At 45.8% G+C, this 15,207-nt stretch overlaps 1 protein-coding gene across 1 annotated transcript; it reads left to right on the top strand.

Annotated features, from left to right (window-relative positions):
• Positions 1-660: 660 nt before the first annotated feature.
• On the top strand, positions 661-14,586 carry GAMT (guanidinoacetate N-methyltransferase). Its single transcript, XM_077271100.1, has 6 exons — positions 661-882; positions 3,079-3,224; positions 4,076-4,139; positions 4,214-4,281; positions 13,088-13,198; positions 13,800-14,586. The coding sequence occupies exons 1-6, from the start codon at positions 711-713 to the stop codon at positions 13,938-13,940; spliced, it is 702 nt and encodes a 233-aa protein (XP_077127215.1). The 5' UTR covers positions 661-710; the 3' UTR covers positions 13,941-14,586.
• Positions 14,587-15,207: the final 621 nt, after the last annotated feature.

Here is a 15,207-nt window from a genome sequence, read left to right as displayed (position 1 = left end):
TTATGCTGAGTGGCATGAGAGTTTTAGGCTCTGTGCACAGGATGTGGATTTTGCTGCGGTTTCCCATGAGTTTACAGTACAATGTAAACCTATGGGAAACCGAAAACGCTGTGCACATGCTGCGGAAAAAAACGCGCAGAAACGCAGCATGTCACTTCTTTGTGCGGAATCCGCAGCGGTTTTACACCTGCTCCATAATAGAAAACCGCAGGAATCTGCACAAAAACCGAGGTAAATCCACAGTAAAACTGTGATAAATCCGCAGGAAAAATGCAGTGTTTTTGCCCTGGGGATTTATCAAATCCGCTGCGGAAAAATCCGCAGTGGACCATTCTACGTGTGCACAAAATGCCCTTATAAATCCCATTTACTTTGCTGGAACTGAAAAACGCAGCGTCAAAAAACTCATGGTGGGCAGACATTAGCATTCGGATCCTTTTTCTAAATGCCGATTTATCCCCGATCTTGCTGTATTTTCTACCCTGCATATAGGTGATTGCCTACACTTAGCCATTTATTAACTGACACATTGCAGCAAACATCCTCCTCTGCTGCTCAGCCCTGAGCCCAGAGTCCTGCTCTGAGCACTGACCACGCCCCCTCCGGCGGCCACGCCCCGACATGCCTCGTGAAGCCCCGCCCCCACTGGATCGCTATATCTCAGGTCCCGGCCGGCGCTCGCCCTCTGTCAGTGTTCCCCGAGGGCAGCCATGGCTTCACAGAAAATCTTTGCAGAAGGGGAGAGCTGCAAGTCGTCGTGGCACAGCGCGGACGCCGGCTACAATGAGACAGACACTCACCTGGAAATCATGGGCAAGCCGGTTATGGAGAGATGGGAGACCCCCTACATGCACAGCTTGGCTGGGGTGGCGGCCAGTAAAGGTATGGGGTGCCCCCTGCACCAGCCTGTGTGTGAGTGGGGGCAGTGTGGCCCAGAATAGCCCCACATGGTGACAGCTGGAGAGCAGGGAGGGGGTGGGGATGCTATATAGGGCTCCTCACCCTACAGTGGGTCATTAATGTGCGCCGTCCCAGAATGTCACCGGACCCCAACTAACGTACTTCTGCCATCCTCCTCTACTGACCTGCTGGACTGCCCCCTTCCTCCAAACTAATGACTGGCCACCTGACATCCCCAATCTTTCAGAAGTCAGTGGCCATATAGCCACTGTGTGCTGACAGAGTGTGTGCATTGGGTTAGTGCTGGCCCCATAGTATGTGCGGATTACTAGCCCTATAGGTATAAAGCCTGCCTTACTACGGAGGGTGGTACACTTACTAACCTGCATTAATAAGACCCCATTTACCTACAATAGAGCCGCAGATGTTATTGTCTTTATAAGGGGGCACTGGGGTCTGGGTGCGTCCTCTCGCTCCTCCTGAGTATGGTACTTGCCTACAGACCCGATCTCCATGCTCAGAGCCTGTGGCTCATGAGGCGCATCCAGGGCCGGACTGGCCATCGGGCAGTTCTGGCAAATGCCAGAAGGGCCGGTGGCAGTAGTGGGCCGCTCGAGTGTGCCGCTGTCGGCACACTCTCCCCGCTGTCGGCACACTCCCGGCCCCGCATTCAACTATACGACGCCGGTACAGTTGAATGCAATGATGGAGGAGAGAGCGTCTGCTGACGCCCCCTCTCCCATCATTCCCCGCTCTGCCTGCCGCTGACACTGCGGGTGCGCGATGACGTCATATCATCGCGCACCTGCTGTGTGACCGGGCAGACTGCGACTGCTGAGACCAGAGCCAGAGCAGCGCGGGGCAGGAGGAAAGGTGAGTAGAGTGTTTGTGGTTTTTTTTTTATCAATGAGTGATGACTGGATTGTGGAGCTATTGGGGGGGGGGGGGGGGGGGCTGTGCTGCATTCCATTCTATGGGCCTGTGCTGCATTATATTCTATGGGGCTGGCTGCATTCCATTCTATGGGCCTCTGCTGCATTATATTCTATGGGGCTGGCTGCATTCCATTCTATGGGCCTCTGCTGCATTATATTCTATGGGGCTGTGCTGCATTCCATTCTATGGGCCTCTGCTGCATTCCATTCTATGGGCCTGTGCTGCATTATATTCTATGGGGCTGTGCTGCATTCCATTCTATGGGCCTGTGCTGCATTATATTCTATAGGCCTGTGCTGCATTGTTTTCTATGGGCCTCTGCTGCATTCCATTCTATGGGCCTCTGCTGCATTACATTCTATGGGGGCTGTGCTGCATTACATTCTATGGGGGCTGTGCTGCATTACATTCTATGGGGGCTGTGCTGCATTACATTCTATGGGGGCTGTGCTGCATTACATTCTATGGGGGCTGTGCTGCATTACATTCTATGGGGGCTGTGCTGCATTACATTCTATGGGGGCTGTGCTGCATTACATTCTATGGGGGCTGTGCTGCATTACATTCTATGGGGGCTGTGCTGCATTACATTCTATGGGGGCTGTGCTGCATTACATTCTATGGGGGCTGGCAAGCATTACATTCTATGGGGATGTGCTGTATTACAGTCTATGGGGGCTGTGCTGTATTACATTCTATGGGGGCTATGCAGCATTACATTCTATGGGGCTGTGCTGTATTATAGTCTATGGGGGCTGGCTGTATTACATTCTATGGGGGCTGGCTGCATTACATTCTATGGGGGCTGAGCTGTAATGCTGGATACAGCTGTAATTATATGTTATATAGTCGTGTTACACTCCCCTCACTTCTTGTAGCCTACAAGTGTACAAAGATATTATACAGTCACCATGTGACAAGTGGGCCTGTGTGACTTCAAATGCCAAGGCTGAATTTTAGTCCCAGTCCGGCCCTGCGCGCATCCCAATACACCTGTGTTACTGCTCACGCTTCTGTGTGGCCTATAGTTAGCCACCTTGTAATGTAGGTCACGTCTTTATGCCGTGCAAGGACGCCATGAAACCAACCAGTGACTGTCCCTTTATGGCCGGAGAAGATGCCCCCAGAGAACGCTGCTGCTGATTCTCACTAGTGTTTATCGGCCCTGCGGGTCACCTCCCCATGTACAGGCAGATTGGACGATTCGTGAATGTTGAGTGCTAACCACATCCTTTCTTCCAGGTGGCCGTGTGTTGGAGCTCGGCTTTGGCATGGCCATAGCTGCTACTAAAGTGGAAGAGTATAATATAGACGAGCACTGGATTGTGGAGTGTAACGATGGGGTATTCCAGCGACTACAGGAATGGGCCAAAACACAACCCCATAAGGTGTGATGTATGGAGGTATCACTATGTATAGCAAGCAGAACCTAATTGTGCCGCTATAGGTGTCTGTTTTGGTATATACTGATATACATATGTCTGCTCTGCTATTACCTACCTAGAATAAATGGAAATTCCTTCACAGTCTATATGAAGCGAGCACAGGCCATGCATTACGGGGTAATGAACCGTGCGCTGATCACCTTGCCTTACCAGCCTAGGGCCTTTAACAATCCATCGACTTCTGCTACTGGCAGCAGCAACCCTGGGACCACACTCCACTGCAGCCACAGTTTGGATTATGAGTTTCCCCCTAAATTTGGGGGAGAAAAAGTGCATCTTATAATACAAAATACAGTAAATTATCTGCAGCTTATCACTATGGCTTCATGTCATTGCTGCTTCTATTTAATGTGCTGCAGGATATAAGTAGGTCAGAATATCTTGGTGCTGAAGTCATAACTTGAAGCATGTGTATATATGGAAGACTGCAATGCACTGACGCTTGCAGGACTGGAGGGTCAATGTGCATGTGGAAATTGGGATCATGAGTACACATCTACATAGGACTGATAGCATGTGTTTGTACAGCTTTTGCTCATTTCAAAGTGCAAAAGCCAAGGGTCTAAGGGGGCAGCAGGCAGTCATGGACAGCAGACTGCATGGTCAGCATGTACAGAAGTATGGGTAGATAAATAAGGCGAGAGTACATGGACATTGCAGGTATTGAGGGCTTCACATTCCCTGAGGAAATAAGCTCTACTATTAAGTTGGTGATGGGGTGTCAGGTATTCTGTATGATATTTTATTCAAGGACAGTAATATAAATGTGTGTTTTTATTTTATATTCTTTACAGATTGTACCACTGAAAGGGCTTTGGGAAGATGTGGTACCTACTCTACCAGATGGCCACTTTGATGGTAAGAATGCATACCCTCTTTAATTCTGTCCCCATTTGGCTTATTCTTCATAGTAATGTGTTTTGTCTGTGTAGGCATTTTGTATGACACATATCCTCTGTCTGAGGAGACCTGGCATACACATCAGTTCAACTTTATCAAGGTAAGATCAGATTTCCAGTGTTGGTGTCCTCACTACTAGATAGTATTTTAAAGCCTGATTCATAGTCCATTATGCAATGGAAAAGATTTTGGCAGAATGCACTTTGCGCAAACAGAAACAGAGTTGTCTTGTTAAATGCGTAAAATTACTAAATACTTTGCAAAAAAAAAAGTGCCTCCTAATAAGAATCCTCTTCATTCTCAAGAACAGATGGCTTTTTCATTCTGTAGCTTGTCACTATCCTGTGGCAACCCAAATGATGGTCCCACAAAGTGCAAACCTCGATGGGGTGCATGTTGTAGATGCTGAGTGACTGCATTGAACTTGGAATAGATCACCAGCAAAGCCCAACATCACACCACAAAGATGTGGCTGTTAGTCCCCAAAAAGCTCACGTTTTTGCCTTGTCGTATCACTGTTCAGATTTCAACTGCTTTAATGTCCAGTCCTTGTGTTGCTCTGACAAAACATGAAGTTTGCAGTAGAGGTTTCTTTGTGAGAAGCAGGCCTTCTTATTCTTGAATCTGGATGTCTTTTGGTCATTCAGGGAATTCCTTCCATCAGGACAAGAAAAGGAGACCATAAGCCGTACTGCAATGAGGATAACGGCTCACAAGTCCAGGCAATATGCCCCCACATGGCCCCCTACATACAATATAAGCGCCCACATAGCACCGTACATACAGTATAAGCGTCCACACATAACCCGTACATACAGGATAATAATAGTGATAATCTTTATTTATATAGCGCCAACATATTCCGCAGTGCTTTACAGCTTAACAGTTTCAAACACAACAGTCATAAGTAACTTATTTTTCCGTCAATATGGCCATGTGTGGGCTTGTTTTTTGCGAGACAAGTTGTACTTTTTGAACGGCATCATTGGTTTTAGCATGTCGTGTACTAGAAACCGGGAAAAAAATTCCAAGTGCGGTGAAATTGCAAAAAAAAGTGCAATCCCACAATTTTTGTTGTTTTAGTTTTGGCTTTTTTGCTAGGTTCACTAAATGCTACGAGTATGTGCACACGTAGAATGATCCTCTGCGGATTTTTCCCCAGCGGATTTCATAAATCCACAGGGCAAAAACTGCGTGTTTTTCCTGCGGATTTATTGCGGATTTACCGCGGTTTTTATGCGGATTCCACTGCGGTTTTACACCTGCATTTTTCTATTATGGAGCAGGTGTAAAACCACTGCGGATTCCGCACAAAGAATTGACATGCTGCGGAATATAAACCGCTGCGTTTCTGCACGTTTTTTTCCGCATGTGCACTGCGGATTGCGTTTCTCATAGGTTTACATTGTACTGTAAAGCATGGGAAACCGCTGCGGACCCGCAGCTGCGGAAATGCTGAGGATCCGTAGAAAAATCCGCAGCGTGTGAACATAGCCTAAAACTGACCTGCCATTTTGATTCTCCAGGTCATTACGAGTTCATAGACACCAAACATGACTAGGTTAAGTTTTATCTAAGTGGTTAAACAAAATTCCAAACTTTGGTAAAAAAAAAAAAAAATTGCTCAATTTTCCGATACCTGTAGCGACTCCATTTTTCGTTATCTAGTGTCTGGTGAGGGCTTATTTTTTGCGTGCCGAGCTGACGTTTTTAATACCATTTTGGTGCAGATATGTTCTTTTGATCACCCGTTATTGCATTTTAATGCAATGTCGTGGCGGCCCAAAAAATGTAATTCTGGCATTTCAATTTTTTTTTTCTCGCTACGCCATTTAGCAATCAGGTTAATCCTTTTTTTATTTATTTTTTATTGATCGGGCTATTCTGAACGCGGCGATACCAAATTTTTTTTTTCTTTTATTTTGAATGGGGCGAAAGTGGGTGATTTAAACTTTATATAGATTTTTTTTCATATTTTTTAAAACTTTTTTTTATTTTTTACTTTTGCCATGCTTCAATAGCCTCCATGGGAGTCTAGAAGCTGGCACAACTCGATCGGCTCTGCTACATAGAAGTGATGCTCAGATCGCTCCTATGTAGTAGATTTACTGCATTGCTATGAGCGCTCATAGCAATCCGGCATCAACAACCATAGAGGTCTCAAGGTGACCTCTGGTTGTTATGCTGACTCATCGCTGACCCCAGATCATGTGACGTTGGTCAGTTTTGCATTCATTTCTGGCCCGATGCGCTAGTTAAATGCTGCTGTCAGTTTGACAGCAGCATTTAACTAGTTATTAGCGGCAGATGAATCGTGATTCCACCCACCGCATTGCGGGCACATGTCAGCTGTTTTGAACAGCTGACATGTCCCAGCTTTGATGGGGGCTCACCGCCAGAGCCCACATCAAAGTAGGGGATCTTAACTCCGCAGTACTTATACAGCGGAGTTCGGTGAGGGGTTAAACACATGTGATAATTAGTTTTCCAGGTGATTCTAATTAAAGGAAAACTACTTAAGAAGGACGCTCCACAGTTTTCAAGTAACTTGGGAAAGAAAAAGGATCTCTCTGCTGCCGAAAAGCATCATATGGTGCAATGCCTTGGTCAAGGGATAAAAACATTAGATATTTCCCGAAACTTAAGCGTGATCATTGTACTGTTAAGAGATTTGTGGCTGATTCTGCGCACAGAGTTCGTGCGGATAAAGACCTAATGAGGAAGGTTTCTGCGAGGCAAGTTCATCGGATTAAGAGAGCAGCTGATAAAAAGCCATTACAAACCAGCAAACAGATATTTGAAGCTGCTGGTGCCTCTGGAGTCCCTCGAACCACAAGGTGTAGGATCCTTCAAAGGCTTGGTTTGGTTCATAAACCTACTATTCGGCCACCCCTAAACAATGTTCACAAGCAGAAAGGGTTGCAGTGGGCCCAGACATACATGAAGACTAATTTTCAAATAGTCTTGTTTACTGATGAGTGTCGAGCAACCCTGGATGGTTGGTGGATGGCCACCATGTCCCAACAAGGCTGCGACATCATCAAGGAAGTGGATTCATGTTTTGGGCCGGAATCATGGGTAAACTGCTAGTAGGGCCCTTTAAGGTTCCTGAAGGTGTGAAAATGACCTCTGCAAAGTAAAGTTTCTGACTGACAACTTTCTTCCATGGTATAAAAAGCAGAAACGTGCCTTCAGGAGCAAAATCATCTTCATGCATGACAATGCACCATCTCATGCTGCAAAGAATACCTCTGAGCCATTGGCTGCTATGGGCATAAAAGGAGAAACTCATGGTGTGGTCACCATGTTCCCCGACCTCAACCCTATAGAGAGCATCTGGAGTATCATCAAGGAAATGATCTATGAGGGTGGGAGGCAGTTCACATCAAAACAGCAGCTCTGGGAGGCTATTCTGACTTCATGCAAAGAAATACAAGCAGAAGCTCTCCTAAAACTCAAGTTCAATGGATGCAAGAATTGTGAAGGTGATATCAAAGAAGGGGTCCTATGTTAACATGTAACTTGGCCTGTTAGGATGTTTTGGCGTTAAATAGCTTTTTTGTTCAGTGAATGTGACCTAATGCTGCAAAATCCACAAATGAGCATTTTCAGTTCTTTAAAGGGAACCTGTCACCCCCAAAATCGAAGGTGAGCTAAGCCCACCAGCATCAGGGGCTTATCTACAGCATTCTGTAATGCTGTAGATAAGCCCCGATGTATCCTGAAAGATGAGAAAGAGGTTAGATTATACTCACCCAGGGGCGTTCCCGCTGCGGTCCGGGGCCTCCCATCTTCATAGGATGACATCCTCTTGTCTTCACACTGCAGCTCCGGCGCAGGCGTACTTTGTCTGCCCTGTTGAGGGCAGAGCAAAGTACTGCAGTGCACAGGCACCGGGAAAGGTCAGAGAGGCCGGAGCCGCAGCATGAAGACAAGAGGACGTCATCCTATGAAGATGGGAGGCCCCGGACCGGACCGCGATGCCCATCGGATCGGACCGCCTGCCCAGGTGAGTATAATCTAACCTCTTTTTCTCATCTTTCAGGATACATCGGGGGCTTATCTACAGCATTCCAGAATACTGTAGATAAGCCCCTGATGCCGGTGGGCTTAGCTCAACTTCCATTTTGGGAGTGACAGGTTCCCTTTAAAACATATCAAATGTTTATAAATTCTGTGCCTAATAATTTGGAACAGTGCATTTTGAGTTTTTATTCATTTTGGAGATTATACTGTTATCATTGGGAGGTTTCTTCAATAAAATTCGATGTATACTCTTAGAGGTGATGACTTTTATTAGACTGACTGTCATTTGCACCAAACATTTAGGAAAATCCGAGAAACTAGGAATTGGTCCTACTGGTAATGGTATATCCAGGGGTCCATCATGACAGCACCACCAGGAGGTTGCCCTTCATATCCTTGATAGGGACAGGAACACAGAAGAAGTTAAATAGCCCCTCCCCACCTCCACCCCTCAGTGATTTTACAAAGTACCACACCAGGATGGATACAACGCAATTTTATTGAACTTCCTCTCTATACATGTTTATATCACACATCAGACAGGAATTCAAGGGAGGGTGAATAATGGGTACTGTCATGATGGACTCCTGGAAATTTCATTACCGGTAGGACTAATTCCTAGTTTCCAGGACGTCCCTCCTGACAGCACCAGCAGGAGAAATACCAAATAACTCCTATTCAGGGTGGGATTACAGCTTGGAGGACTTTCCTCCCAAAGACAGTGTGTTGATTTGACAATGTCCAGCTCGTAGTGTTTGCAAAAGGTATTTGAGCTAGACCAAGTTGCCGCCTGGCAAATTTGGTCCATGGATGCACCTGCACTCTCTGCCCATGAAGCAGATATTGCTCTCAGTGAGTGGGCTTTTAGGTGTTCTGGAGGAGATTCACCGGCTGAAATATACGCAGCGCAAATGATGGATTTAATCCATCTAGCTAAAGTAGCCTTTGAGGCTTTTTTGCCTGTGTTCTTCCCAGACATCTGTATAAAGAGGTTTGAGTCAATTCTCCAGCTGTCTGTAAGTTTTAGATACTGCAATACTGTTCTTTTAACATCCAGGGAATAGAGGTACGTCCTTTATCATTGTAGTTCTAGCAGAACGTAGGCAATATAATTTCCTGGTTTCTGTGAAAGTCTGTCACTACTTTTGGGAGAAACGAAGGATCCAATTTTAGAATGATGCAATCTTCTTGTATTTTTAAGTATGGATCTGTTATGGAAAGGGCTTGGATCTCGCCTATTCACCTTGCCGACATTATTGCGACTAGGAAGACAGTCTTGACTGTTACAGACTTTAGGTCTGCCTGATCTAGCGGCTCGTATAGAGCTTTCTGTAATTAGTTTAGTACCAAGCTGAGGTTCCAGGGGGGTACTGAAAAAAGCAGAGTTGATTACCTGCTGAAGCCTCCAAGCAAATGCACTAGCAGGGCGCATCGGACCTGATTCATGATGGCAAAAACACAGGTGCAAAAAATACAGATGAAACAACCACTTTCAATCCAGTGTTGGCTGTTTGGCATTAGTGCACAAAAAGATAAGAGATAATAGTATGTATGTGGCATTGTTCACACAGGCATTGCAGAGCATCTGGTTTACAGCCTATTAGTAACGCACATACAGGCGGGCCGCCCAGTGCTACAAAGTGCATGCTGTGTGAATAGAGGCCTAAAGTTTACAGAGCCATCTTGGTCCGACTGCGCCCTGCAAGATAAAGTGCAAAAAAACAAACATATCAATGTATGTAAGGTATTCGTTTATATTCGGGCCTCAATACGTAAGCCGGCAACCCGCATCAAGGGTCCTTACATTTTGCCAGTCCTAACGCTAAACATTGACTACTTGGGACTACTAGCTTTTTTCCCACATCTTCCCACTCCTCCAGTATCATCGCCGTTATATGGTTGTTGACTGGAAATACTCTATTTCTGCGGGTTCTCAGGCCCCCGAACATTTTGTCCTGAACCGATAGTGGTTCAGTGGAGTCTGCTATTTTCATAGTGCTCCTAACTGCTTTTAGTAGCACATCCGTGTTCTCAGATGAGAACAGGTATCTCTTGCGTTCCTCCGGAAATACAACCGAGGAATTGCCTTCACCAGAGTCCGGGTCGGAGTATCCTGAAACCTCTCCTTCTTCTGAACTTAAGTCCATATCCCATCTGGGCCTCTTAGGATGAGGAGATTGGGGTGGCACCATTGTTCATACTGTAGCCTGGACTTTGTCTCTAATCATGGTTTTAATGTTAGATAATAATGAAGATTGTTCGTCTTTAAGTAGTTTAGTGATGCACATTTCGCATAACTTCTTGTTATAACCATCTGGGAGCTTGGCGGTACATAACGGACATCTGATAGCCTTTTTCTTAGTGGCAGATCGCTTGGGAATGTCCTTGTCCTAAAAATGTAAAGGAAAGCCCTGTAGCTACGGATCTAAAGTCCCGCTAGGTACTTCCCCACCACGTCTACTCACATGGTCCGTGGGCGAGCTCTAAGGACTTACTAAGTCGGGTGTGCTGTCAGCTGTCCGTCATTAAATAGTCAGTCTTACCCGACTTCAAGACATCTGATTCGTCCTCTTTCCGAACTCAGCTGCTGGCATCAACGGTGATTGCAGGTCCCCAGCTGTACTGCGCATGCACCATCTGGAACGCACGCTGACCAGTCTGGGACCCTGATCCTGGCGCCATCATGTCCCAGACTCCTGTTCCACCGACGTATCTCAATGCACCCGCCGACTCCGGGAATCTGGCCACGCCCCCCAAAAGTCGCCACCAGCGCCCTCTGACCCAGAGCACCGGACCGGAAGTTTGGGTTACGCCGCCGGCGCCAGCTGCATGTAGAGCCTGAGGGAACAGCGCCAGACACCGCAGCAGCAGCCGCTGCCTCAGAGCCCCTTTGTGAAGGGATGAGGCAGCTAACGGGAGCACACAGCTCTACCTTGTCGCGTGAGGGATCTCCGTCTGTATCCTGCGATCTAGGGGAGTCCTTCCACGAGACTCCCGCTGCCCAGAGCCCCCTCCAGGAGGAAAAGACTGCCCTCGAGAGCACCTGCTCTACCGAAAACCTGACTCCGGCATCAGGTAAATCCGTTCTCTTCTGGAGAACTCTCTCCTGCGTCTGTTCCTGATAGGTACAGGAAAAACACTGAGGGGTGGAGGTGGGGAGGGGCTATTTAACCTCTTCAGTGTTCCTGTCCCTATCAAGGATATGAAGGGCAACCTCCTGGTGGTGCTGTCAGGAGGGACGTCCTGGAAAAATATCATTTGCATAATAATTTGGAACATGGTGTACAATGTCTCTTCATAGCGTCACACTGTGTGTGAACTTACTCTATTAGGGTATGTTTCCACCTTCAGGATGGCCGGCGGTTTGGACGGAGCGGCAAACCCGCTCTGCCCTAAGCCCCGCCCCCTTCTGTGACGCGATGATGCCGGATGTGTTCATTGCACACATCCGGCATCGATCGCACCCCACACATAGGGCCCTGTGATTTACCTTGCGGCGGCGCAGCGTCGCCGCAAGGTACACGGACATGCTGCGATCTTAAAAGACGCGCCGCATGTCCGTAATCGCAGGGCCGACGGGTGCGTGTTACCACGCATAGTGGAGACGGGATTTCATAAAATCCCCTCCACTATGCTGTAACATCTGGCTGCTGCGTGTTTGACACCCAGCGTTTCCTGCACGTGGAAACATACCCTGATGGTAAGTATGTTGTCTTATCAAGAACACTTCAAGAAGGGTGGGTGGTGTATCTACAAAAATGGACATGGGAGATGACCGGTCAGTTTTTAAAATGATTGTCTGGGTGAATGGAGATTCATTTATTTTTAGGGAGTCTGCCACCTTGGGAAGTTTCCTGTTGTCGCCCTCCTGGATCCAGAGCGGGCCACTCAATGATCTGCCCCTGCAGCTATGATGCACTACTGAACTACACACGGGAAGGGAAACTTCTTCTCAAAGACATTTAACTTTGTGGTCTGCGGTCATAAATCAACCGAGGGGGAATGAAAAGGAACTAGTCTGGTCCCCCATGCTCCCAGCATCACCAGACGTTGTATGCATATGTAAATACCCTGCCTAACAGTCCCAGCACTACATTAAACACATACAGATCTTTGTAAATGAACCCTTTGACTAGTCAAGGGGGCTTTGGTGTCGGCCCCCTAAGATGATATGCCACTGTGGGCATGATGGCGTGGTTAACCAGCGCCCATGAAAGTATAGTGCAGTGTTCCCCAACTCCGGTCCTCGAGCCACCAACAGGTCATGTTTTGAGGATTTCCTAAGTATTGCACAGGCTATTGAATGCTTGCCTGTCCAGGTGATGCAATTATAACCTGTGCAATACTAAGGAAATCCTGAAAACGTGACCTGTTGGTGGCTCTTGAAAACCGGAGTTGGGGACCACTGGTATAGTGCAAGTGATGACACAGGCACTTGTAAGTTATCACTCCCACAGAGGCATGGTGACATGGAAGTGGGACAACTAGTCTGGAGAAACTAATGGCCAATTGACCAGTCAAATCCCTCATTTACATATAAACCAACTTTAGGAATATTTTTTCTAAAGATATGGTTGTGTAATGTGATACAGGGACTGTTAGGCAGGGTGTTTAGCTATGTAGACACAACTTCTGAGGGACTTGACAGGTTCCCTTAATTACAACTCAATCTGACTTCTATAGCGGGCTTACGGATACATTTTCAGAAAACTCATTTTGTAGCCAGTGATAATGGAACATGGACTATAGAGGGAAAAAAATCAACTTTTTTAAATGAAAAATAAGACACACTTTTTTTTTTGCTTTGCCACAAATTAATGTATTAAGAAATTGACTCAATCATAATAGGAATAAGCTTTACAATGTATCTTTTTATACAGGCTCATGCTTACCGCCTATTGAAGCCTGGGGGTGTCCTTACATACTGCAACCTGACATCTTGGGGAGAGTTTTTGAAAGCTAAATACAATGATATAGAAAAAATGTTTCAGGTAAGATGTGTAAGGATTTTCATATATGTCACATGCAGTATATTTATCAATACTGTAACTTTTAGGCAGTGCAACCACCTTTAAAGTGAATCTGTCAGTAGGATCATCTGTCCTAAGCCATCTAATATGGGCATGTAGGTCATGGAAAGCTAATAAAATGATACCTTGAGATCTGCATTCTCAAGTCTTATGAAAAATTGTGGGTTTCTCTGGAATATGGAAATGAGCTGTTCCAGGCTATGGGCCGGACATTGATCTGCAGGAGAACCTGCCTCCAGGGATTATAAATGACAGTGGGAGTTACCAGTGTGAGAAGTGTAGATCAGGAAAACAGTCTGTCATTACATGTCTCTGATTTGTAATGCCCCCCTCATTGTAAATATAGACTTGTCTTGCCCATAAATCTAACATTTACATGTTCCAGCGATTTTCTTAAGACCTTGATATCTGTAATCAGATATCCTTTCATTCAATTTTCTATGACCTACTTGCCCATAGACTGGTTTGGTGGGTGTAGAAAGTGGTTCAAATAGATCAGATTAGTGTGGTTTTTTTTTCTTGTAATATATGCTGTTTTCTTTGTTTGTTTTTTTTTCTTTAGGAGACTCAAGTACCTCGGCTATTGGAGGCTGGATTCAAACAGGACAACATTAGAACAACTGTGATGGATCTTATCCCTCCTGAGGAGTGCAGATACTACTCCTTTCCCAAAATGATCACTCCCACCATTATTAAGGCTTAAATAGCACAAGGATTTTTGTCATGTGCAGTAGAAAACAAAGCGGTCTTCCTTCTCACACTGTGTAATAAGCTGTACTTGGGCCATAACAATAGGGAGCCCTAGCTCTCTTCGAGGAGGTTATCCTGTGTTTGCAGTGGCACATGGTTCTTAGGCTACTTTTCACACTAGCGTCGTTTGCAATACGTCGCAATGCGTCGTTTAGGAGAAAAAACGCATCCTGCAAAGTTGTCTGCAGAATGCATTTTTTCCCCATAAACTTACATTAGCGACGCATTGCGACGTATGGCCACACGTCGCAACCGTCGTGTGACGGTTGCGTCGTGTTTTGGCGGCCCGTCGGCACAAAAAAAGTTACATGTAACTTTTTTTGCGCGTCGTGTCCGCCATCTTCGACCGCGCATGTGCGGCCGAAACTCCGCCCCCTCCTCCCTGGACCTTACAATGGGGCAGCGGAAGCGTCGTAAGACTGCTTCCGCTGCCCACGTCGGGCATTTATTTCACAACGCACGTCGGCATGTCGAGCCGACACATAACGACGGCCCCGTGCCGACGCTAGAGTGAAAGAAGCCTTAACTGTGCAAATGTCCTCAACACTACTTGCAATGAGAAATATGTAAAATAACTGCTCAATAAATGATTTTTTTGACCTGCTGGTGTTGGGTTTCTTTGTATAAAGTTGTCATTACAATGAACAAAGGTGGAGAACTTTTTTTTTTTTTTTTCTGGAAAATGTCATTTGGATATAAACCATTATCAACTTGAAAATTACACTGCTATATGTGGCTAAACAATTGTCACCCTTAATCTGATGACTGGATTCTTCTTTGATGTGGCAGTGGCATGGATGACAGTGCTATACGTAATTTTTTTTCCAGATTTGCGTTTGGTCTGGAGCGCTAGTGACTCTTTGGAATGTTTTGTAAAAAAAATTAGCAGCAGTAAGTTGTATCTAACACGTGTATTACATTGCATATCTCCTCAGAGGGACATTAATTACTGCTACTGTTACATTTATAGAATTCTAGCAGTGGGAGGTCTGCTACAGTGGGGGAAACAAGTATTTGATCCCTTGCTGATTTTGTAAGTTTTCCCACTGACAAACACATGAACAGTCTATAATTTTAAGGGTAGGTTAATTTTAACATTGAGAGATAGAATACCAAAAATAAAATCAAGAAAATCACATTGTACAAATTATATAAATTTCTTGGCATTTTGCAATGAGAAATAAGTCTTGTTTGCCAGAGGGATCAAATACTTAATACTG

Source organism: Ranitomeya variabilis, chromosome 1 (genome assembly GCF_051348905.1).
Source record: "Ranitomeya variabilis isolate aRanVar5 chromosome 1, aRanVar5.hap1, whole genome shotgun sequence".
Taxonomy (NCBI): Eukaryota; Metazoa; Chordata; class Amphibia; order Anura; family Dendrobatidae; genus Ranitomeya; species Ranitomeya variabilis.
This window is presented reverse-complemented; position numbering and strand designations above follow the sequence as displayed.

Bases quoted from the DNA above. Each gene is read 5' to 3' on its own strand.
- GAMT (XM_077271100.1), top strand. From the start codon at position 711: ATGGCTTCACAGAAAATCTTTGCAGAAGGGGAGAGCTGCAAGTCGTCG. The intron at 883-3,078 runs GTATGGGGTGCC...CCTTTCTTCCAG, and splicing joins TGGGGTGGCGGCCAGTAAAG to GTGGCCGTGTGTTGGAGCTC. The intron at 4,282-13,087 runs GTAAGATCAGAT...CTTTTTATACAG, and splicing joins ATCAGTTCAACTTTATCAAG to GCTCATGCTTACCGCCTATT.